This window comes from Ornithodoros turicata, chromosome 5 (genome assembly GCF_037126465.1).
Source record: "Ornithodoros turicata isolate Travis chromosome 5, ASM3712646v1, whole genome shotgun sequence".
Classification (NCBI taxonomy): Eukaryota; Metazoa; Arthropoda; class Arachnida; order Ixodida; family Argasidae; genus Ornithodoros; species Ornithodoros turicata.
The window spans coordinates 42,990,544-43,013,387 of NC_088205.1; the positions used below are offsets into that span (position 1 = coordinate 42,990,544).

A 22,844-nucleotide genomic window follows, 5' to 3' on the forward strand; every position below is an offset into this window, starting at 1 on the left:
CGGCACAGTTCCCCCTGGAGTCGGCCCAGGACGCATACTAACATCTCTGTCCCCCATTCCTTCCTCCTGTCCTCTCTCCATCTGTCCACGTTTGTACGCCGTTGCTTCGCGGCGCTAACACGGAAGTAAAAAAAAAAAACGTTGTGCCCTCCATCGGCCAGTTTCCCCCTTTGCTATCCCACGTGACTGCACAGGGTTGGCAACAAAACGGAGCAAGGCAGTTAGGGGGAAGAAATTCGTCTAACACTGTCCATGACCAACGGTTGGCGGCGCCCGGTCGGTCACGCTCGGGGTAGGGGAATCCTATTGACGGCGTGCCATATACGTTCTCTACAGTCTTCCTATATTAACTCTATGATTTCGCCATTTCGCTTTCAGCTTGGCGATTGCTGGCAATTGCGAAACTGCGAGCAAATAAGCAAGCCGAGAAGAGTCAAAGCGAAAGCTCAAGCGGACGAAGGACGGCAAAGGAAAAAATCGATTTTTCTGTAGGTACAAGGTATTCCTTCAAACTATTTTGAAGGTACATTCACTGGGCACCAACCTTTGTACCTGCTCGTTTTTGGTACGATCTGTCGCAACGAATTTTCCCCGGAGCTGACCAGTAACATCGAAAGCCGGTGAGGATATGAGCATACAAAACCCTGCCAGGCTCAGAGTATGGTGCATTATTCGACGCGTTTCTTTCCACTATATCGGAACGACAGCTCACTGAAGATAATCAGTCTTTTCAATAACGCCTGCGTAATCGCGCCCGTTATCAGGTCCGGTGGTCGGAGTCCACTGTCACGTAGCACACGAACAACCACGGCATCGCTTTTGGCGTTAGGAATATCTACGAATAAGGGACACAATTGGAATGCTAACCTGTGAGTATTTCTTCTTTTAGTGTAATTTAGGAATTATTGAGAAGCTTTACGCTCAAACGTGACTCTTTCTGGACTGGAAACGATGAATATGACATCAGGGTGGAAAGATATTGAACGGAGAGCAAAAACACAGAGCTCGCCCGGTGTGCTTTTCGCTCTCGGTTCAGTATGAATGTGACGTGTTCGCTACTCAGAAGGCTCGCTACTCTGTCTTTCCTTTTAACACGTCAACGGTTTCACACCTCTTTTTCTTGTTGTATTCAATTTCCTTGCCGCCCCAGAACCACATCGACTTGAAACACAGAATGTTTAAAGATCACTTTAAGTGTCACGGCATCCATGTTTATGTAGCAAACATCTCCATGATATCTCATTTTTCTTTATTTCCGTGACTACACAGAAGCCGGTTACATGGTAATTGATTTCAAACTCTCGAACCTTTAATGCACACTGAAAGCGCATTCTATTCAACAATTAGGAAAGTCTAGCCGTTTTCTTAGTTTTCATTTATTGCAGGTATTGTAGGAGCTAATATTTTGGCCCCGCTCAGAGCAATGGAAATATTTGTCAATGTCCTTTTTTTTGTTTGTTTATCTGCGAAAGGATGTGGAGAGGAAACGCAAAAGGTGAACACGTCTGCCGTAGAAGAGGGCGCGCTCATCAGATTTGCTCTTCTTTGATCGGCAAATTTCATCTTCTTAGAATGCATGCCGCGTTAAAAAGAACAGAAAAAATCATTAGGTGGAATCAGACACGCGCATAAGGTAGGTTACACAAGAGTTATCCATCCAATGGTGGTGTCGTGGGGAATGACTAGGCCGGCAGCAACGCGGAAGCAAATGTTCCTTCCAGCAGTCGGACGAGTATTGCACTGTGAAAAGTAAAGTTACTGTGGAAAGTAAAGTAAACAGGTTCCGAGGCCGTATTTCTACAGTATTGCATTGCTGAGAGGTGACCGTCGATCCATTCTTCGACCTCTGACTTCCTGCCAATGGGCAACTGACATTTCCTTCACATCTATCCAAGCGAGAGTTGACCGAGTGCTCGCTTTCTGGATGCCACGAAATACCTCTCATCAAAACGCTGCATTAATTCATCGGATGTGACTCAATGTGGCTTTTACAGCTCAGTGATGTTCCCACTTGCATCAATTTGACCGTCCAAGATGCTGTGACTGTGTAACATATCCTTGTCCGCAAATAACGAGCTTTATACATCGATAATTCGCTGTTGACGGATCTTTTCGTATATTTTTGTTGGAAGGGGTAGTGCATGAATGCAAGATGAATATATAAAAAAGGGTGGCTCTCAAACCCGCAATATCCGGACTGGCTACCCTAACCACGTGGCAGTTCTGGTCTTCTTGTTCACTCGTCAGGCCAGCGACAGGGTGTTTAACACAATTATCTTTTAATTTCCTATCAGGTTTCGTCCTTGGAGCAAAACGGTTGAATGTGTGATTGTCTCTGCGTGATTCGTGGGCCCTATGTATTCTCATCGCTTTATGATATTGCCCACAATTCCCACATGAGTGAGGTCAACAACGGCAAGCCGTTCTCGTCACCACCGCCAATCATAATAATAATAAAAAGCTCGACCCAAAACAGGCCCAGGTCTGTATAACCTACCTGACATATTATTAAGGAGGTATGCCGAATGGGCGAGTAAATTTTTATTTTTCAATTTCAACAACCACTATCCAGTGGTGCTGTGCCCCATCAACCGAAAATTGCTAAAATAGTTCCAGTGCATAAGTCGAGAACAAATGTGTGATCATTCAAACCATCGGCCAATATCGCTATTGCGCGCAAGTAGTGAGATTCTTAAACATATAATTTTCACTCACACTATTTCGTGTCTTGAACGAGTCAATTTATTCAGTCAGTATCTGGTGGGGTGGGGTGAGGTGATGTAGGGGGAAGGTGCGGTCAGCTTGCTCTGTAGTGGCGGCTCGGTGCACACTGGGGTGGAAGAAGAGGGGAGGGTGAAAGAGGGAGGGGACAGATGATGGTGGGGGAGGGGTGTGCTAACCCTCTTGCTCTGGGATTGGTAGTCTAAGAGAACTACCCCCACAGAAAACATCCGTGCATCCCTCAGTAGTCTTCACTGAGATGCCTCCTGTACCACGGTAACCACCAGGATTATTGGCGAAGTTACCCCATCATTCAGTCAATATCAACATAGATTTGGAATGGGTTGACAACAACACAATTGTTAGATACGGTGCGCGACATCGCGTTGGTCATAAATCAGAATGGACAAGTGGATGTAATATTCTTGGACCTTTCCAAGGCGTTTGATTTTGTCTCACACTATAGACTGTTGTTCAAACTAGAATCCCCATTGCAAAATGATAAAATACGGAACTGGCTAAGAGATTATTTTTGCCTAACAAAACGGTATGTCACATTTGGAAACTTTGCATCTGATGTACGGCGTGTTGCGTTGGACGTACCACAAAGTTCAGTCTTGGGGTCCCCTACTGCTTCTTATATATCTCAGTTACATTAAAGGAGGCCTACCAGTTAAACTTTCATTGTTTTCCGATGACTGGTAACGTATTCCAATATCACGAATAGAGAAGATCAGAGAAAACTAAACGATTGCTTGAACAACTTTAGCGACCGGCGCGCATCCTGGGAGATGAACCTGAATATAAAGAAATGTCCCGTTCTGACTGTATATCGTACGAGAAAACCTCCGAGTTCTAATTACAACGTCCATCAGTCATGCCATGTATGTATGTACGACTTGCAATGAAATGTTCACGTTAAGACCATCTGCCGGAAAGCGTCAAATAAACTTTGATCCAATCAGAGTTTAGTCAAATATCTTAGTTAAAGTTTAGCTTCAGTCAAATAAACTTTGGGTTCTGAGAAGACATTTAAAGCACGCAACCCTCAAACTAAATAGGCGGCTTACGAGACGTATGTCGATTGATTCTTGAGCATGCTAGTACAGTTTGGGACACCTATGGGACAACAAATCGGAGAAAGAGAGCGCTTAGGTTCATCCTTTAAATCCTACGGAAAGAACTCCTCAATAGCCAGCTGATTTAAAACGACCAAAAAGTGAATATGAACCCATCGAAACTTTATGTTCATCGGGAAGCTTGTAACTTGTAATGTTCAAATGTGCAAAACACTGCTTGTCCATTGAGCTGGTGGGAAACTGTCAGTCTGACAACTCTTAGGGTTCCTGTCTGTATTCTAGGAACTCTAGCAACTCTTTCATCACCACGCCATCTGTCGAGGACGCATGCAATACGCGGGCTCCCAGTTGTAAGTCCGGCGAAACCGAAAACAGTTGTGGGCAACTGCGTTGACACTGGCGCACCTTCCGATTCTGAGCGCACTAGAACTTCGCATTCTCGAATTGTCACGCTTATGTTCGTACGATAGCATGCCTGAAAGTTTGTGCGTCGCGGCAGAATCATCTGAATCTTCCACAGAATCGGCTCAGTCCCCGCCGTCCTTACCAAGAGAATAAGGTGGCAAGAGCTAACCGTGCCGCGAACACGGACTTGTGACTGAAATCGACATGTATCGAGGAGAAACACTTATGTGAGACGAAAAAAGCGCGATGTCTTCTCGTCGTGCAGGTGTTCCTTCGGGTAGGGCAAACCAGTTGATACGGTGGGTCAGACTTGGTGCTTTCGTAACGTAGAGAACGTATGTGGAAAGCAGGCAACATCACCACCAACGACGAATATTTTTTTAATACTGTGCCTCGACACCAAGGCGCATGTAAGTGTCGTGCACCTACATCCAAGAGAGCGAGGAGTATGAGAACGTACGTGGTTGCGATGTTAACAAGTGAGTTTTACAAACTCGTATTTGCTTTTATTTTGATGCATACTTCTGTTACATGCTACTTAAGCGCAATGCTGAAAGAAAAACATTTACAACTGCAGGAAATTCCGCTATATCTCTTATAGGCAGTTCACAAGATGGATATTGCTTGTGCTGTGTATGCTGTTAGGTTGCTTTCCAATCATGTACCTGCAAGGGTGTTTGCACTTCCACACTTGTAGAAATATAAGTAGGCATTGTTGCCGGCACATTTTCAGTTCTTCCTCGTTGCAAGTTTATTTACTCATTCATTTTCCGTTTTCTTTCCAAGTGGTTACACGACATAAATTATTATTACAATGGAAAGTACCTGTTATGAGGCTGGAATACACAAAGGGACAAACACAACACATGCCTCAAATGGTTCAAATCCTGCTGCTGTTCGGCTGTTTCTGATGGATGCCATGTTTTTAACTATCAGTATTAGGGAAAGTAACTGCGTAAGCGTCAGAATATATTCACTTCTTGTATTGCATGGCGAGTAGAAGATTATATGCATTTTCATCAGTGTATTTAGGCCAACTGAGGAGTTCACCGTTTTAGATACTTGATAATATCAGGTGGAAGTCCAGGCTAACTAAACAGTGCTATAAAATGGCTAAATGGCTGGTTCTCTAATATTATTTTCCTTGCAATTGTAATTTGCACACGTCAGATATGTTGATACTTTTCCATACTGTAAAACCATGTAACAACCAAACTATTTTTGAAGAGTCTCTGGTAATACTGTGACTGAGATACTTTTCAAAATTACCTTCAACAGCCCTGTAAATAGAAATTGTACGAAATAAAGTGAGTCAGTGTGTGGAGGCGGGAAGGTTGGTGTACATTCATCGTGACTAAGCAGCACAAGGACGAGGACAAAGAACGAAGGCAGGACGACTGCTACTGTTGAGAGTCGCCCTGTCTTCGTTCTTTGTCCGCGTTCTTGTGCTGCTTAGTCACGATAAGAGAGAAAAACATTCCGTCCCTCTAGTCTGAAGAAGAGCCTTCGCTCGAAACGTCACCCCCCCCCTTTCTTTCCTCCCCTCTTCGGTACACCAGTTCCCCCCTTTTTTTCTCTCTGTGTACGTGTACCTGGCAGCCCTTTTGGATTTTCGTTCTTTAGTCACGATAAAGTGAGTCAGCTTACACAACGGGCTTGTCAAAACATTTAATTCACATAATAGCACTGCAGACGCAAAAGTGCTCAAAATATACACCGAGGTTTTTCATTTTTATTGCTCTACGTTGTTGGGGAGGCTGGGTGACTGACTTCTTGTCCAACAGAACCATTTTCGTCCGCACTTTGTACCGTGACACGCAAAAAACAGTTTTGCCCCAAGGCGTTCCTCCAGGAAGTGTATTAAGTCCCATCCTCTTCAATTTGGCTATGGCTGATATCAAGCGTTGCGTTCATCGCAAAGTTCAGCTCTCTGTATATGCAGACGATGTGTGCGTTTGGACCATCGGTAAGTCAAGGCCAGCGATTCAACGCCGCCTTCAAAACTCGTTGGATGCTGTTCAGCATTACTTCACCAAGGCTGGCATGGACATCTCGGCTGAGAAGACTCATTAGACATTGCTTCCGTTCACGCGGAAACGCATGAGCGCCTTCCCTCTTTCGCTAGGCCACTCAGCCAAGTGAAGTGCCATAAATTCCTGGGTGTTATCTTGGATGCCAATCTCTCGTGGAGCGCCCATATCAGGTACCTGGAAGCGAAAGTTCAACGCTGGACCAATGTCATTTCTCACTTCGCTGGCCCTGCGTGGGGGATTGATCAGGAAGCGCTCCTATCGATTCATGGGGCATTGGTTCGGGGAACCATTCTCTACAGCCTCCTGGTCTTACACGGCATCTCAAGAACTTCTGAACAGAGGCTTCGGTGTATTTTGGCCAGAAGCTTGAGGATCTGCCTCGGTGTACCCCGCGCCGCCGAAACGCGCATGTTGGTGGCTGAGGCCCGCGAGCTGCCAGTAGAGGTCTTGCGTCTCAGAGAAACTGTGCGCCATTATTTACGCCTCGTCGCGGAACACTGTCGTCACCCCTTGGTTTCGAAGCTCAAAAGGCGGAGGCATAGCAACATTTCTCGCTGCATGGCTGCTGTAAAGCCGTTGCTACCGGCTTTTGTTGGTAGATCAGTCGTCCCCAGGTCCCCTCTGTGGGTCTTTTCGATACCTTCGATCTCTACTACCATTCCTGGGCTCAGGAGCAAGAGGGATCACGTTGCAGCACCCGTGTTGAAACAACTTGCCCTAGACATGATGCAGTGCCGTTACCCTTCGCACACTGCAGTATTCACAGATGGGTCGACCAACTTACAGTGCTTCACTGCTGCCTTTACAATTCCGACTATGTCGTCGTGTCACGCATACCGTCTCTCGCACCGCACCTCCATCCATGTCTGCAGAGTTGCATGCCATTTTGTTCTTCCTCAAGCACATTCCATCCGCCGCTATCAGCAGCTGGGTGATATACTGCGACTCCAAGGCAGCTCTCCAGTGTACAGCGAACATGGATATTCGTGGATCACTTGCGCCTGTGGTTGTGGACATACTGGAGGAACTAAGCCGTCTTGAGATCAGCGGGCACTCTGTCTACTTCAAATGGGTTCCTGCACATGCGGCATCCGCGGCAATGAAGAGGCTGACGAGGCTGCAGCAGCTGCGTATCATTCCCGATCAAGCGTACGGATTACGCTCCCCAAAGCCGACAGGCGAGCCTTCCTAAATGATGTGGTCTCTCGCACATGCGCAATGGTCTCGGGACGTTCCATCGAGAGTTTTGACGCGTGAAGTGGACTCTGACTTTGGCTTCACCATGCCTTCGCGTGTGCCTCGCCATTTTGCGTCGCTGATACACAGGCTTCGTCTCGGGGTTGCATTCACCCCCCATTTCAAGCATCTGATCGACCGCCCATGCTCTGCTCTCGCTGTGCTGTTTTGGCGGATACCAAGCATGTGCTCCTCGACTGCCATCTTTACATCTCCCAAAGAACAGCGCCTACAGTGTCGCCTGCAGTCGATCACGGCTGCACCATTCACATTGGCAACCATTCTCGGCCCTTGGTCTAACCAGATCGACCATCGCCAAGCTCTTGAGTATTTCAAGATTTTTCTCCGGGACACTGGTCTCCTCTCTACCCTATGATGTGCCTGCGTACCTGTGTGCTGTGTGTGTGTTTTTGTGTGCTGTGGTTTTGCCTACCGTTCTGATGTCTTACTGACTCCACTGACTATCGACCCTATTTAGCATCGTTCATCACCTCATCATCAGGACACATCTCATCCTGCCCATTGTGCCTTGGGGTAGTGGGCCGCACCTTATGTGGCGAATTTCCCATTCATTATCATGAATTTATTTGTTGTTGTGTTGTTGTTGTTGTTGTTGTTGGGGAGAAATTGGGGTTTTCAGACTTACATATGCTTTGCAATACTTAACAGAGCTGAGAAACCTGAAACAAAGTAAACAAGAGAAATATAAACGGTTTTGTCTTCCCTTGTTCAGGACAGCAACCATGTTATGTTCTATCAGTGTTTTCTCTTGTAATCTGAGCAAACAAGGAGCTGTTCTGGAATAGGGCGAACATGAGTCACAAGTGCGTGCGTGGTACCTGACCCCTCGCTGACGCGGAGTGCTGACCTCTTGTCCCAAATAGCAGAGTTCAGTAGAAGTTGGGGCCAAGGATTGATCATCACAGGTGCACCGTATCTTCTGTTTACTTTTTCGTATGTATTACACACTACTTCTTCATGTATGCGGCAGATGCAGGCCTGTTTGGTAACCTGTCTTTCTAGCACACCCTTTCAATTTGTTATTCACACTCACAATTTGTTATAGCACACTCTTTCAATTCAACGTGTTATTCTGTTATACTGCGCGCTCACGTTCAAACTGAGCTGCCATCATCCGATGGCACTAGTGCTGCTACAATACCATGCGTAATATCATTGAGGTACCCATCTTCAATCAACAGTCTTGCAGCTGCGAACCAAAACTTTTGAATGGTGTCCACATCATCTGACTACCTAGGCACCACACTACCCTGGTCCATTGCTGTCGGGACACTGAAAGTACCAGTCCTATATAGGACCACGTTTACCATTATTCTTCCAATAATCGTTGCTGCATGGGAATGTTGATTCAAGGTTGCCATCAACCATCGCTGGTCACTGGAAATTCGGTTGCCATATAGCCATGAAACAGGCGATCTTTCTTGAATATGGGAATGTGGTCTACATATAGCCGAGTAGCAAACAATATCGGATGGAAGCGAGCAATGCGGTCCGAATATAGCCGGTGATCAAACATTATTGGATGAAAATGGGCAATATGGTCTACATATAGCCACCGACCAACGAATATTGGCTGAAAACTGGTAATATGGTCTACATGTATTGCCGTCGACCAAATAATATTGGGTGCAACTGTGCAATATGGTCTACATATAGCTGTCGACCAACGAATGTTGGCTGGAAACTGCTAATATTGTTTACATATATTCGCCGACCAAATAATATTGGATACAACTGGGCAATATGATGTACATATAGACGTCGACCAAATAACGTTAAACATAGAAGTGAAGTGCAAGCGAGCTGATGTACACTGGACGATGAACAACGTGTCCCCGAGCATGGGGAAGGGCAACAGACAAAAAAAAAACGTCGGATGAGAGTTGGAAATATGATCTACATATATTTCCGTCGACCATATAATACTGGCTGTAAGTCGGCAATATGGTCTACATATAGCCATAGAACAAATAATATTGGATGAAAGTGGGCAACATGGTCTACATAGAGCCATCAACCGAATAATATTGGATGCAACTGGGTAATATGGTCTACATATAGCCGTAGAACAAATAACATCCAAGGCAGCACACAATATTGGGCCCATATTGACTGAGCATTGGCGGAAGTCATTTTGCCATGACTTCCGCCTTATTGGCTCACTTGGCAATACGAGCTCTTATGGCGAAGTTTGAGCCAATATGTGGAAAATGGCAATATGGGCCCCATATTGCCTATGCTCACCCAATACTGGCTGAAAATGTAGAAAATGGGACGAACCCGTATTGGGTACGTGTACCAAATGCCAAGCAGCACGGCAAGATTGGACGTTGAAGCGTGTGCAATGCCCTACTCAATACGTCGTTATATCCAGCAACTTCCCGGAGACGATAGACATTGTACGAAACAGTAGTTAGCGTCTGGCAATCCCACTGTAACATGCTCTGTAACTCAGCTGGTACAACTGATACAAACAGCCGACACCATGCCTCGCGACGCCAATCTGTCGTAGCTGCAGAATAAAACGAAACGTCTCGGAGCGTGTGGTCGTTTCAGCGAAATCCCGCGTTTTACAACTCGTAATCTCATACGCGTCAGTCGGATCGGTCGTTTCATTCAGGCGCAAATGTCGGTTGTTATAGTCTCTAATGACAATGGATAAAGGCGTATGTCCGTCACCGTCACGAAAGTGTTTCGCTCCTTTGTACTCTAGGTCTAGGAGCGTGTTTAAGTTTTTGGGTGATATAGTACTGGGGACCCAATGAAGGCTTTTCATGGATGTTTCGTACGGGCCCACACAAAAAAGATCACGGTCAAGATCACGGAGCACAGCCTCAGTATCCTTTGGAGATGCCTCTACGCAGGCATATGTTTGTAAGTGCTCAAACGTCGCCACACCAGTACTGGACAGCTGCTTCTGCCTTATTGGGTCATCATCAGCAGTACGCAGGCAGGCAGCGTTTGAGCGGATGGCGTCAGAAGGTCACGTAGCACGTGATTCCTCCCGTCAGGGTGTGCTAACTCACCACTGAAAGCCCAGTGCAAAGCCAGTGAAGTATATTAGGGGAAAAGAGAGCCGGAGCTCTTTGGCTGCACGCATAGCATCCCAGACAACCACGACAAAATTTATATGTCCAAACAATATCCAGAGATTGCCGAAGCCGGCATTCCATGTGAAGGCCCGCAAAGATATATCCAAAGAATGTTCGGAGATTGCCGAAGACGGCATTTCCGGTAGCATCCACAAAGATATGTCCAAAAAATGCACCGAGAACGCCGCGGTCGGGCCTTTCACTCCTGTGGGGGAAGGAAATGTCGAGGGGCAAGTGGTGGGGTTCGCGCGGGCGGTACTCACATGACAATTTTCGAGCCGGAAGACGAACGGCGGTTGCCTGTTCGGCGACGAAGCCAAGTCAAGACGCAGTTCAGTGTTCAGTCAGTTGAAAGCTGGTTGATGTGAAACGCGGGAGTGGACGCGGCTGTTGGACTGCTTTATTACGACGCAAACGCAGAGGTTTCGTCTTTCGTGAAAGTAAGTATTCCATACTATATCGTATACATGACGCACAGATACAGAGCCTTAGAAAGCAAATGCAGTGTTTGTTTACATAAAGGCGTAACCACATTGTTCAGAGTGTCAATTTTCAAACAATCTTCTGCCGCTATAGGAATGCTAGCGAAGAAATACTGTGTCCTTATGAGGTAGAGTCAGTGCGGGTTTACTGCTGGGTAATAACGTAGTAACTAACACAGTGATATTGCGTTCCGCAATTCAAGGCAATGGGTGTGAATTGGAGACGCACTATGAACGCAAACGCGGTTTCGTCTAGAGGTACACACGACGCTTGCTGTTGTGTTGTTTGTGTGGCTACAACAGCAAATTAATTCTCAAATATACATCTCTTGTAGGCGTTTCTGGGTGCGGTCCTTTATGCGATTGAATGCGATAGGTTTGAAATGGAGACGCACTATGAACGCACACACTATATATGCATATAGTGTGTGCCCACCCCACAAGCGCTGTTTCGTTTTCAGATCTCCAGTACACACTGACGCTTGTTGTGGCTTGTCTGGCTACAACAGGAAGTTAATTCTCAAATATACCTCTCTTGTAGGCGTTTCTGGGTGCGGTCCTTACTGGAACAAGTGACCGCTGGCGTTAATAAGCGTAAGCATTGCCGTCTGTGCTTCCCATATGAACTTTTTCACAAATACCGAAATGCTTCATAGTTAGATATGCTCTTATATCGACTGTGCAGCCTCATTCGTTACGGCGTCTCTTGCTGACCTCCTATGAAGCCAGTAGTGGTGGCATTGCATTGTCAGTAATATTTCTTACTGTTTTATTGTTATTGTTTGTTGGTATCATTTTCGCTTTAAGAACTTCCTGCTCCTTTCCGTCAGGATGTTTGAAAGCTAAGCAATAGCACGATTGTGCTAAATATTCAAAGCAGGTTGCATTCTCTTTTACACAATAATATCGAATCTGTATGAAACAGGTACGAAAACTGCACAGGCATGGTTTTTGTAGTCGGTCTGTATAACAGTTTCGAGTACGGGCGCGAATTATTGCGTCACAGCGTATGATCGTTCTAGGCAGTTCTCCCTGCACTCAACACAGGTTGTTTTGCCTTTAGGTTTGCCTCAGTTTGACGTAATTTGGCAGGTGCCGTATTTCATGTGTGAAGAAACTACAAGAAATGGTACCTGTGCAGCTTTCAGCACCTATGTGTTTAAAAATCGGATAAAAACGACAACCATGTATACGTATGTACAGACATGCTTTTTTCTCTCTCTCTTTTCATATCTCAGATGCGGTGAGGGAAACAGAAGGCTCCGAGAAGTAAACGCTTTCGAGGTAGAGAGTGTCATCCAGTCATACCTCTGGCACGCAAACTGAGTGTAATTGAAAATTGGACGTAGTAAATAAAATTTGCCAGAGCACTACACACTGACTCGATTCGGCTAGCACTTTTTTATTACACTCATCATTTGTCCTCATGTGTGTGCAAGTCGGCGTGGCGATCGAGAAATGCAGCGAAATGTACGAAACGCCTGGGACTTCTGCACCGAGCACTGTCTGGTGGTGCGGACACATCAAATAACGGTAGGTACATTAAGGGCCATTAACATCCACGTGACACATTCGTGGGATATTGCTGGGAATGTCCAAAGGCCTACCACTGGGACATGCATATGCCAACCCACGGACATTTCTGGAATGCAGGGGGGATATTGAATATCCATAGAGGAATATCCCTGGGCCGTTTGTGGGATGACGTTTTGTTGTCTGGGATATGTCTGTAAGTGCTCAAACGTCGCCACGCCAGTACTAGACAGCTGCTTCGGCCTTATTGGGCCATCATCAGCAGTACGCAGGCAGGCAATGTTTGAGTGGATGGCGTCAGAAGGTCACGTAGCATGTGATTCCTTCCGTCATGGTGTGCTAACTCACCACTGAAAGCCCAGTGCTAACCCAGTGAAGTATATTAGGGAAAAAAAGAGCCGGAGCTCTTTGGCTGCACGCATAGCATATGTTTGTAAGTGCTCAAACGCCGCCACGCCAGTACTGGACAGCTGTTTCGGCTTTATTGGGCCATCATCAGCGGTACGCAGGCAGGCAACGTTTGAGTGGATGGCGTCAGAAGGTCACGTAGCACGTGATTCCTCCCGTCAGGGTGTGCTAACTCACCACTGAAAGCCCAATGCAAAGCCAGTGACGTATATTAGGGGGAAAAAGAGCCGGAGCTCTTTGGCTGCACGCATAGCATTTGTTTGTACCGTCACCACGCCAGCACTGGACAGCTGCTTCGGCCTTATTGGGCCATCATCAGCAGTACGCAGGCAGGCAACGTTTGAGCGGATGGCGTCAGAAGGCCACGTAACATGTGATTCCTCCCGTCAGGGTGTGCTAACTCACCCCTGAAAGTCCAGTGCAAAGTATATGAGGTAAGAAAAGAGCCGGAGCTCTTTGGCGGCACGCATAGCATATGTTTGTAAGTGCTCAGCCGTCACCACGCCAGTACTAGCCAGCTGTTTCGGCCTTATTGGGCCATCATCAGCAGTACGCAGGCAGGCAACGTTTCAGTGGATGGCGTCAGAAGGTCACGTAGCACGTGATTCCTCCCGTCAGGGTGTGCTAACTCACCACTGAAAGCCCAGTGCAAAGCCAGTGATGTATATTTGGGGAAAAAAGAGCCGGAGCTCTTTGGCTGTACGCATAGCATATGTTTGTAAGTGCTCAAACGTCGACACGTCAGTACTGGACAGCTGTTTCGACCTTATTGGGCCATCAGCAGCAGTGGATGGCGTCAGAAGGTCACGTAGCACATGATTCCTCCCGTCAGGGTGTGCTAACTCACCACGTTGCGTCGCGTTACAAAAACAATACTACGAGGGGTGTTCAAGTTAAACCGGGTCTTTCTGTCTCCTGAGTGTACAAATGGCTCGCGCTACTTCTTTTTCGTCATTTTCGCACGCGACAGGCCTCCGCGTTCATCACGTGGTGGTCCAAAAGTTTGTGCAAAACAGAAGACACGTTCTGGACAAGATGGCCGACAACGAGGTGAGCGCGCACATCGAACAGCGAATTGTCATAAAGTTTCTCGTGAATGAAGGCGTAAAGTCACCTGAAATTCACAGAAGACTTCAGGCTCAGTATGGCCACGATACACTTAGCCGCAGCAAAGCGTTTGAGTGGTGCAAACGGTTCCAAGACGGCCGTACATCAGTGCAGGATGATCCCGGCCGGGGCGGCTCTGAGCCCAGTGTCACAGTTCCTGAGAACATCCAACTTGTGGAGCGCCTGATCCTCAAGGTCCGACGGATAAAATGTCTCGATATGAATAATGCGTATAGTGCGATCAATAGTGCATGTTACTGCCAGGTTCTCAGGGATGTGCATAAGGCGCTGAAGGTCATGGCCACGGTTTTCTGGGACAAGGCTGGCGTTGTTCATGTTGATTTTCTGCCCAGTGTACCACTGGGCCATCAATAGTGCATATTACTACAAGGTTCTCAGGGATGTGCATAAGGCGCTGAAGCAAAAGCGGCCGGGCCTAATCAACAAAGGAATCCTCCTCCTACAGGACAATGCATGCCCGCATACCGCGCAGCTCACGACACGCACCTTACAGGAACTTGGCTGGGAGTTGCTGCCCCATCCCCCTTACAGTCCAGACTTCGCCCCCAGCGATTTTCATCTCTTCGGGCCACTGAAGGCGTTCCTTGGGGGCCGCCACTTCAGCTGCGACGACGAGGTCAAGAATGCGGTTCGATCATGGCTGATACGCGCCGGTAGGATTTCTACGCTGCTGGTATCAGCAAGTGCGTCATAGCAGCTGAAGATTACGTTCAAAAATAAAACGAATTTCTCGCTTGTAAGTTCATTTGACTTTTGCGAAAAATGAAAAGTCCCGGTTTGACTTGAACGCCCCTCGTACATCGCCCTAAAAACGAAGGACTGGTGCAGTGCCCGTCTTGTTCAAAGGTGCAGGTAGTCCCAGAGAACTATAGTTCTCTATAGTGAAGCACGTTACTTTGACCTTGGCGTGGACAGCCGGCGTACGTGCGAGGGTGCATAATTGATGTTGAAATCCAGAAGCTGTAATAATAACATAATTGGGACTAGATGTACACTGTGATTTGGGAGTTTGTATCTGAAATGAAGTTCATTTGCAGTACCCCGAAATACACCTAAAGGGGTCGTCCTCAGTTTGATCTAGATCAGGGTTCCGGGACATTTGATCGAACGCCATTTGGTCGAGAGCCGTTTGATCAAACGTGGGACATTTGGTCGAAAGCCATTTCATCGAACGCCGTTTGATCGAAACAGCAGCGGTCATTTGATCGATTTTTTTTATTGGTTCACTTGGAGTATCGAAAATGACAAAAAAAAGTTGCAGTTGTAAATGCCGTTATCCTAAGGAACATTTAACTGTGTGTAATCCGCTTGCCTGTAAACACATTCCTCGTGCTAACCCACTTTTTTCTGTCCAAAAAGCAGTCCAAGGGTCTGGGTTGTTGACCCTTAACCCGTTCGACACCCTTATAGGTTTTTCCGTTCTGACATATAGTGACTAAACATGCCATACTTGTTAATACCCCCAACCCTATGTCAAATAACAATTGATGTCAAGTATTAAACATTTTGGCAAATGAATTAAAAATAAATAAATGGCATTGTTTGATGATTCATTCCTGTCGAATGTGGACAAATTTTAACAATGTATTATTGTTTGTAATCAACTGACCATTGTATTGGAGTAAGAACAGTTTTAGTTTATTTACTTTTGCCTATGTGCAAGTGAACCTAAATTTAGTTCTTGCAACTGACATGTAACCGAAGAAGTATTTCGAAACCTAGACAAGATAAGCAGGGCAGCAGATCTTTGTACTTTCTCTATTTTTTCGGATAGCGTGTATGTGTAGTGATTCCAGGCTGCAGATGCATTACTCTAAACCAGAGAGTCGAACCGAACCCGAACCCGAACCGAAAACCGTTATTAACCGTTATTTTTGGCCGAACCAGAACTGAACCGAACCGAAAGAGTCGACGCCATCTTGGAGCTGAACCGGAACTAAACCGGTAAAAAAATACCGGTTTCCGGTTCAAATAACGGTTCACACGGAATTAAGTGCGAAACTTTGGATGTTGTGCATGAACACAAAAACTATTTTTCGTATTTTTTCTTCATTTATTAGCTTCGTAGACATCGTCTTTCTTGCCGAAAAAGTCGTGCCCTGCAACAATGATTTGGATCTTCTCGAGTCACGAAATAGCAACAGATAGTAACTGAAAAGTGCCAGGACTACTAACGTCTAAGACATACACATAAATATATATAAGAATTAAAGGTCAACAGGACATTAGGGACAGTTCTGGGTAGTAGCCATTAAGTGACATATTATAATAATATACTAGTCAGAGTCAGCTATACACAGGGTGTCCTGGCGCTGCATTTCAAGATCAGTCCGTTTGCAACAAAAGCCTGTCAGTTTTTCTTTGACAGCGCTATGTCTTCGAGATAATCTCTACCGTTATCGCAGGCATCCTGTATATAAATACAATACGCGGACCAACCGACGTATATGTCGTCGGCTGTGCGACCTTCGGTCTTTCAAATATTCTCCCCTTCGTTTTTTTCCTTTTCTTCTTCTGTTCTCTTGCACGTAATGCATTGCGAAAACAAACTACCTGAGCTCAGCTCTAGCACGTATTCGTGTATACAACGCTGCAGCATATTCCCAACGTATGCGCGTGTGAACTTACATAAGCTCCTTATACGCTAGCCACACTTAATGAAACGGAACGGCGGTAAGTTCACCTCCTCACCAACTATAATCTTGTGTGGCGTCGTTCTCTCCTGGCTTGTTGAAAGCCTGGGCGTGTTGAAAAAACGCAGTCATTCAAGACGATGGTTGCTCAGGAGATGAAGTTACTGTCATTCCGTTTAAAGCATTAAGTTTGCCGCCTGCCTAGGGTACTAGAAAGTAAAGCACCTGCCACACTCATGCTGGTCAGAATGAAAAGAACATGCCAAGTTGGCTTTCTTTGTGGATTTAAAATAAAAGAAGCAAAAACGACCGTACTGACACAGTATCTAAAACTCGCCAGTGGGTCTAAAATGAGTCGAACTCTCTGTTTACACTTGCTTTGTCTTTGTTTCACAGACACTTCACGCTAACGCCGACCACGGCGGCGGTCAGTGCTGACACAATAACGTGCCCTTTACACATAAAGTCCCCGAGCTCACGATCGAACTATTCCAATCCAGCTACATACCATGAAGCGTCGTTATTTGATTAACGCGTATTCGCGATCCTGACTGGTAACGAATAATTTCAATTACTTAAATGACTAAGGCCAAGGTAGCAGGCTTGGTTGACAGATATTCCTGGTGAGATTCCGCGGCCAGAGCTACGTGCGGGGAAAGTCAACCCGAACCAGTAATTCATGGGTATGCTCTTCTTGTAACCGCTACTAATCTTGTCTTTGATGTCGCACAAACTCTTTCAAAATCCTGAATGACCACTGACGCCTTCCTGCCCACTTCAAACACTGTAACACACACACACAGAAGCTTCTTTTAACCTGCCTGTTCATTCGCACCCGTCGTTCCTGAACCGGTTCGGGCACCGAACCGTTTGGAAAGAACTGGTTTGAACTATTATAATTGCCTTCTGGACCTGAACCAGATCCGAACCCTTATCGCCGAACCTAAACCCGAACAGGACCGTTAAACGTTTCGGTTCGACTCTCTGCTCTAAACTAAAAATGAGTGCGGTGCGAGTATACCCGCGGATACACGCGGGTATCCGCGCAAGTTTGCTCCTCGCGGGTACACATTTACCTGTCTGCGCGGGTTGCGGGTAAGGCGCTGGTTGACCCGCACTGCCTCCGCGGATTACGCGGGTGTACCCACAATATCCGCAGGCACCAAACCAGCCTGTCGGCTTTTGGTGTATGACCCGATTTACCGCGAACGTTGTGCCCAAAATATTTTGCAAGACGTTCCATATCCAGTCCTTCCGTGGTGTGCGAAATGATAACAACTTTTTCATTTACTGGCACCACGTTCTATGCTTATTCTTTGAGAGAGATAGAAAGGGCGAGAGTCCGGCTGATTATGAGACCGGAAAAATTGGTAGTGTGGCCAATAAAAATGCGGTAGGATATCGCCCCTGGCGCTTAAACTCCCCATTCATCACCATTGTTTTTGTTGTTATTGTCACTCTTTCGCTATGTTTGCCACGTAGGGTTAATTTTGGCTATCTTTCGACACGACGATTGGTTTGCTTCGCGTTAGTAAGCTGGCAACCATGTCAACTGTTGCCACAGCGTCTGACTGTTGAAAAAATTGCCTCGCTAACGGACAGTGTACCCAGAATCAATAAATCATTTCGTGTTGTGACGATCATACGGCATAACTGAAACATGCGTGCGCATTGGGCTGCGGGTATGCGGGTACCCGTCGGGATGTGTGGGTGGGTGCGGATGCGAGTTGCACCAATGATATTGCTGCGGATGCGGGTGCGGGTCGTGGTCTCGCGGGTGCGGTGCGGGTGCGAGTACGAATTTTCATACCCGCACTCATCTCTACTCTAAACGAGGTTGAACTAAGGTTTTATATGCTGTTAATTTAATATCTTTCGTTGTACCATGGCGAAAATTCATTCTTCGCATTCACAGACTTAGAGTGGCTTTCGCGCACATATGGCTATCCCGTTTCAGACCGTTCCCTTTAAATATGTCGCCAGCAATAAGAAGGGTGCCCAGAAGAAGCACAGACTATCGGCTGCTCCCAACCTGGGGCAGCGGTGCGGACACTGAGGTGCGGACGACACAGTGCATGCAGCTTTGAACTCCCTTCGAACAAACGTCTTTCTAAGAAACGGCGTCGGTGAACCGGCTTTCAATCAAACGGCTTTCGACCAAGCGGCGTTCGATCAAACGCCTTCGTTCAAACGATGTTCGACCAAACGGCGTTCGACCAAATTGGCGGACACCCTACATCAGAAGTGCCCTTCTTTTGGAAAAAAAAAGAAACTAGAAAATCATCACTTCTTATGTGTTTGTCCCCCGTCTACGTTGTTCGGCTACGCCATCCATGTCATGATCTGCGGACAGGGTCCTACGGTGGGCCCTGGTGAGAACTTGCAACTGAAAATAAAGGAAAAAACACTGGGATCAGAATCTGAAAAGGACACAGAAAGAAGAGTGCATTTATGGCAGTTACGACATAGGAGACAATTATAATATTTCGAAGCAGCCTTGCCGTGGTCATTTTACATATATTGTGACGACGACAATGAGGACTCATCTCACGCGACTCATGTCACGCGCATTATCATTCTGTTCATTAAATCATTGCCATCGCCGCGCTGTGCTGCCCGTATCATTTGGTGGAGGTGCTGGCTCGCCCCAACCGACCTGCTGCTGCCATGGCCATCGACACCCCAGCCCCGACCTGCCGACAGACCTACGAGACCAAAGATGACCCGACCTGACCAGAAGCCCCCAGCCCCGTTGAGAACCGACGCCCGTGACAGCAGCACCCAGGGATGGCTCAGCTCCCGCCCTCGGACCACCGACGTTTCAGCGAGCAGCACAGCGTCCCCATCGCCCCATCGCCCCATCGTCCACATCTGTGCCGAACGTCATTCCTAGCCCTGTGCCTTGACGTCGCCACCAACCATCAAGGCTGCACCGCTACCATGGAGGCACCGGGCTACTACTGCGGGCAGCACAGCGTCACTTCATATTTCGCCCACTGGACCATCATTGACCATCGACCGACATTGACCATCGTGCCCAGGAGGTCACGACTTCGGGGGGGGGTATTGTGACGATGACAATGAGGACTCATCTTACGCGACTCATGTCACGCGCATTATCATTCTGTCCATTAAATCATTGCCATCGCCACGCTGTGCTGCCCGTGTCAATATACATAGTCCTGTGTGCCTTCCTCTGTTTCTCATAGCATGAAGCAGAAGGAAGCCAATTCATTTCAATAAGTCACCCCATTTACATTGTATTGTCATGACAGTACATGTTCATACTTCACGAAGTATTATGTGCACCCACGGGCGTTTTGTGGGAGTGGGGAGGTAGGTTGTTGAACACATCTTTACGAAGAAGCAGATTTGAAAGAAAAGTAACTACTGCAAACAATACTGCAAACACGCCTTGCATTCTATAGCAGATAGAGAAGCAGAAAGCAATCAAGAAAGTATACAGACGAAACTCAATAGAACGAAACCACAAGTAAAAAGGTTTCTTTCGTTTTATCTAAGCCAACGAAATGTCGACGAATTCTGCTGCAAATAGCGGTGACGAACCCTACATACACGTGTGAGAGTCCTACTTGAGTAGTTACGACTCAAACGACGGTGTACATGAGTGCAAAACTTCTGCTAGGGCACAAAAGGTGTTTTAAGTTACGCATGTTATACGTCGCTCATGCATATATGTTAATTTATACACGTGTGATGCATATACATACCTCGAACGTCGTGTTGAGCTCGTCACTTCTGTGAAGCACGAAACACTGGTGACGGAACTGCGGCTTGCTTTAGACGTTTTCACACTTCTTCTGGGGCCCCACCTTCGCATACATCGGCAGCAAAATGAGCTGAGCAAACACGTCCTGATTGATGTCCGTATTCCATAGCCGAGTGCTTCGATGCACTTTCGTTTTCGCGCACAATCCTTCGGAATCCTGTGGTAGAAAACGCCCGTCGTCAACGATGAACGGTTTCTGCATGGATGTTTCTGCCCAGGAGTTTCCCAATATTGGCTCAAACTCGGCGATATGGGGGAAATCTTTGCGAAACGGGCCCCATATTGGACCCGTATCGCCAATGATCAGCCAATATGGGCCTAATATTGTGTGCTGCTTGGGGTGGCATCTGTTTCATAGATGGGTTTGTAGCAAAGCTGCTATCGGCATCGCCACACATCTCGTGCCCATACAAGACATTACCTCTTTCCTGCACGGCACCACCTTGTTTTCGAAGGTCGACGAGTCCGAACCTAACATCAAATTCCCGTGGCAGAACCACACATTCCCAAGATTGCTATAGCAACCCCATTCGAGTTATTCGAATTCCTTCGAATGGCCTTTTGGTCTGCGAAATGCAGCACAGTCTTTTCAACGCTTCATAGATTCTGTCACCCGTGACCTGGCTTTTGTCTTCTCTTCCATCGATGACATCCTCGTAGCAAGTCACTCCATCGAAAAGCACTACAGCCACCTTCACCAACTTTTCGCCAGACCGTCCGAGCACGCATCATAATCAACGCCAACAAAAGCGAGTTTGGAGTCTCGTCTCTAGGTTTTCTTGGACACAAAATTTCTTCCAAAGGAATTACCCCGGTCGCGGACAAGGTAAAGGCCATCACGGAGTTTCCCCAGTCAACTTCGCTATGCAAGCTTCTTCAGTTCTTAGGACTCATTTATTTCTATCGCCGCTTTATCCCCCATTGCGCCGGCATTCTGCGTCCCCTTGATAGTTACCTCTGTACCGCAACGCGGACGTCTCATCCTCTCGTGTGGACTGCCGAAGCTTCAGACGCCTTCGCGAAATCAAGCAAGCATCAGCCTTTGCCACCCTTCTTGCACACCCACGGCCAGATGCCCCAACCTGTTTAATGGTTGATGCTTCCGCATCGGCTGTAAAAGCTGTTCTTCAGCAGCGCCTTCCGGATGGTTCTGATGCCTGGACACCGATAGCATTCTTCTACCGCAAGCTTCGACCATCTGAAACACGCTACTGCACGTTTGGCGGCGAGTAGCTGGCGCTATACTTGAGGACAAAGCACTTCCGGCATTTCATCGAGGGTCATCGTTTTACCATCTTTACCGACCACAAGCCACTTGTTTACGCCATCCACTCATCCGGAACCAACTATACCTCTCGAGAACAGCGGCATCTTCCTTTCGTTTCGGAGTACTCCACGGACATTCGTCATCTCTCCGGTCTACTCAATCCCGTGGCTGACGCACTCAGACGGTCTGGCTCATCTGTTGTGACCTCCCATGGCGAATCAACCTTAATTCTTTCCTTACCGCCACAAAAATAGCCATTTTGGGTGGCTTGACAAATATATTTTTTGTGGCTGACAGTATCACTTCAAAATATGTTGCTACATAGGAGAATGTAGCCAAATGAATGCCCTATCGAATGATGAAAGTTTCAGAAACAAAGCTATCCGTGTATTTCAAAAATAAATTTTGGCACACAAACAAAATCTGTGCAAACACAGGCACCTCATGAAGATACGCCTGGATCTTGAACGACAACAATATCAATCTACATGTACCAAAATATACATAATGTGACAAATTTTGTCAGAAATAATGCCTGCAAATATCAACACTCTGGATCAAGAAGTTCTTGAGTTGTGGAAAATAACGTCAACACCCATGTTGTTAAATGACAGAAACAGAAATGAACATCATAATTGCTGCAGAAAACATTAGTTTCATGCTCAACTTTTCTGTTCTTGTACCAGAATAAACAGAATAGAAGTAGAAAGAAAGAAATGGAAACGTAGCTCGCAGTGGTGCGACCAGCTGTTCCAGGACGCTTGACGTGTGAAAGCACTGAATGACTTAAAAGATTATTTCAGCACGTATGTCCACACGTATGTTCTTGTACCACATTTTGCTATTTCACCCATTTTCTATTACTCCCGGTTAGTTTTGAGACAGGAAGAACAGCAATAGTGCAAGGTATACATATCCACACATTCAGGACAAAAATCGGATTATCTAACACCTTTAGAGCCGTTATTTGCGTTGTAATAAACGAAATCTAATCCAAATATGCTTCAAATGTGAGT

General features: G+C 46.6%; 1 protein-coding gene across 1 annotated transcript in view; it reads left to right on the plus strand.

Annotated features, from left to right (window-relative positions):
* The first annotated feature begins 778 nt into the window (after positions 1–778).
* LOC135394409 (beta-1,3-galactosyltransferase 1-like) overlaps positions 779–22,844 on the plus strand; it is a 46,699-nt gene continuing 24,633 nt past the window's right edge. The window contains exon 1 of the mRNA XM_064625138.1: positions 779–869. Within this exon, the coding sequence (XP_064481208.1) occupies positions 860–869 (10 nt within the window). The 5' untranslated portion in view covers positions 779–859. The remainder of the gene's footprint in view (positions 870–22,844) is intronic.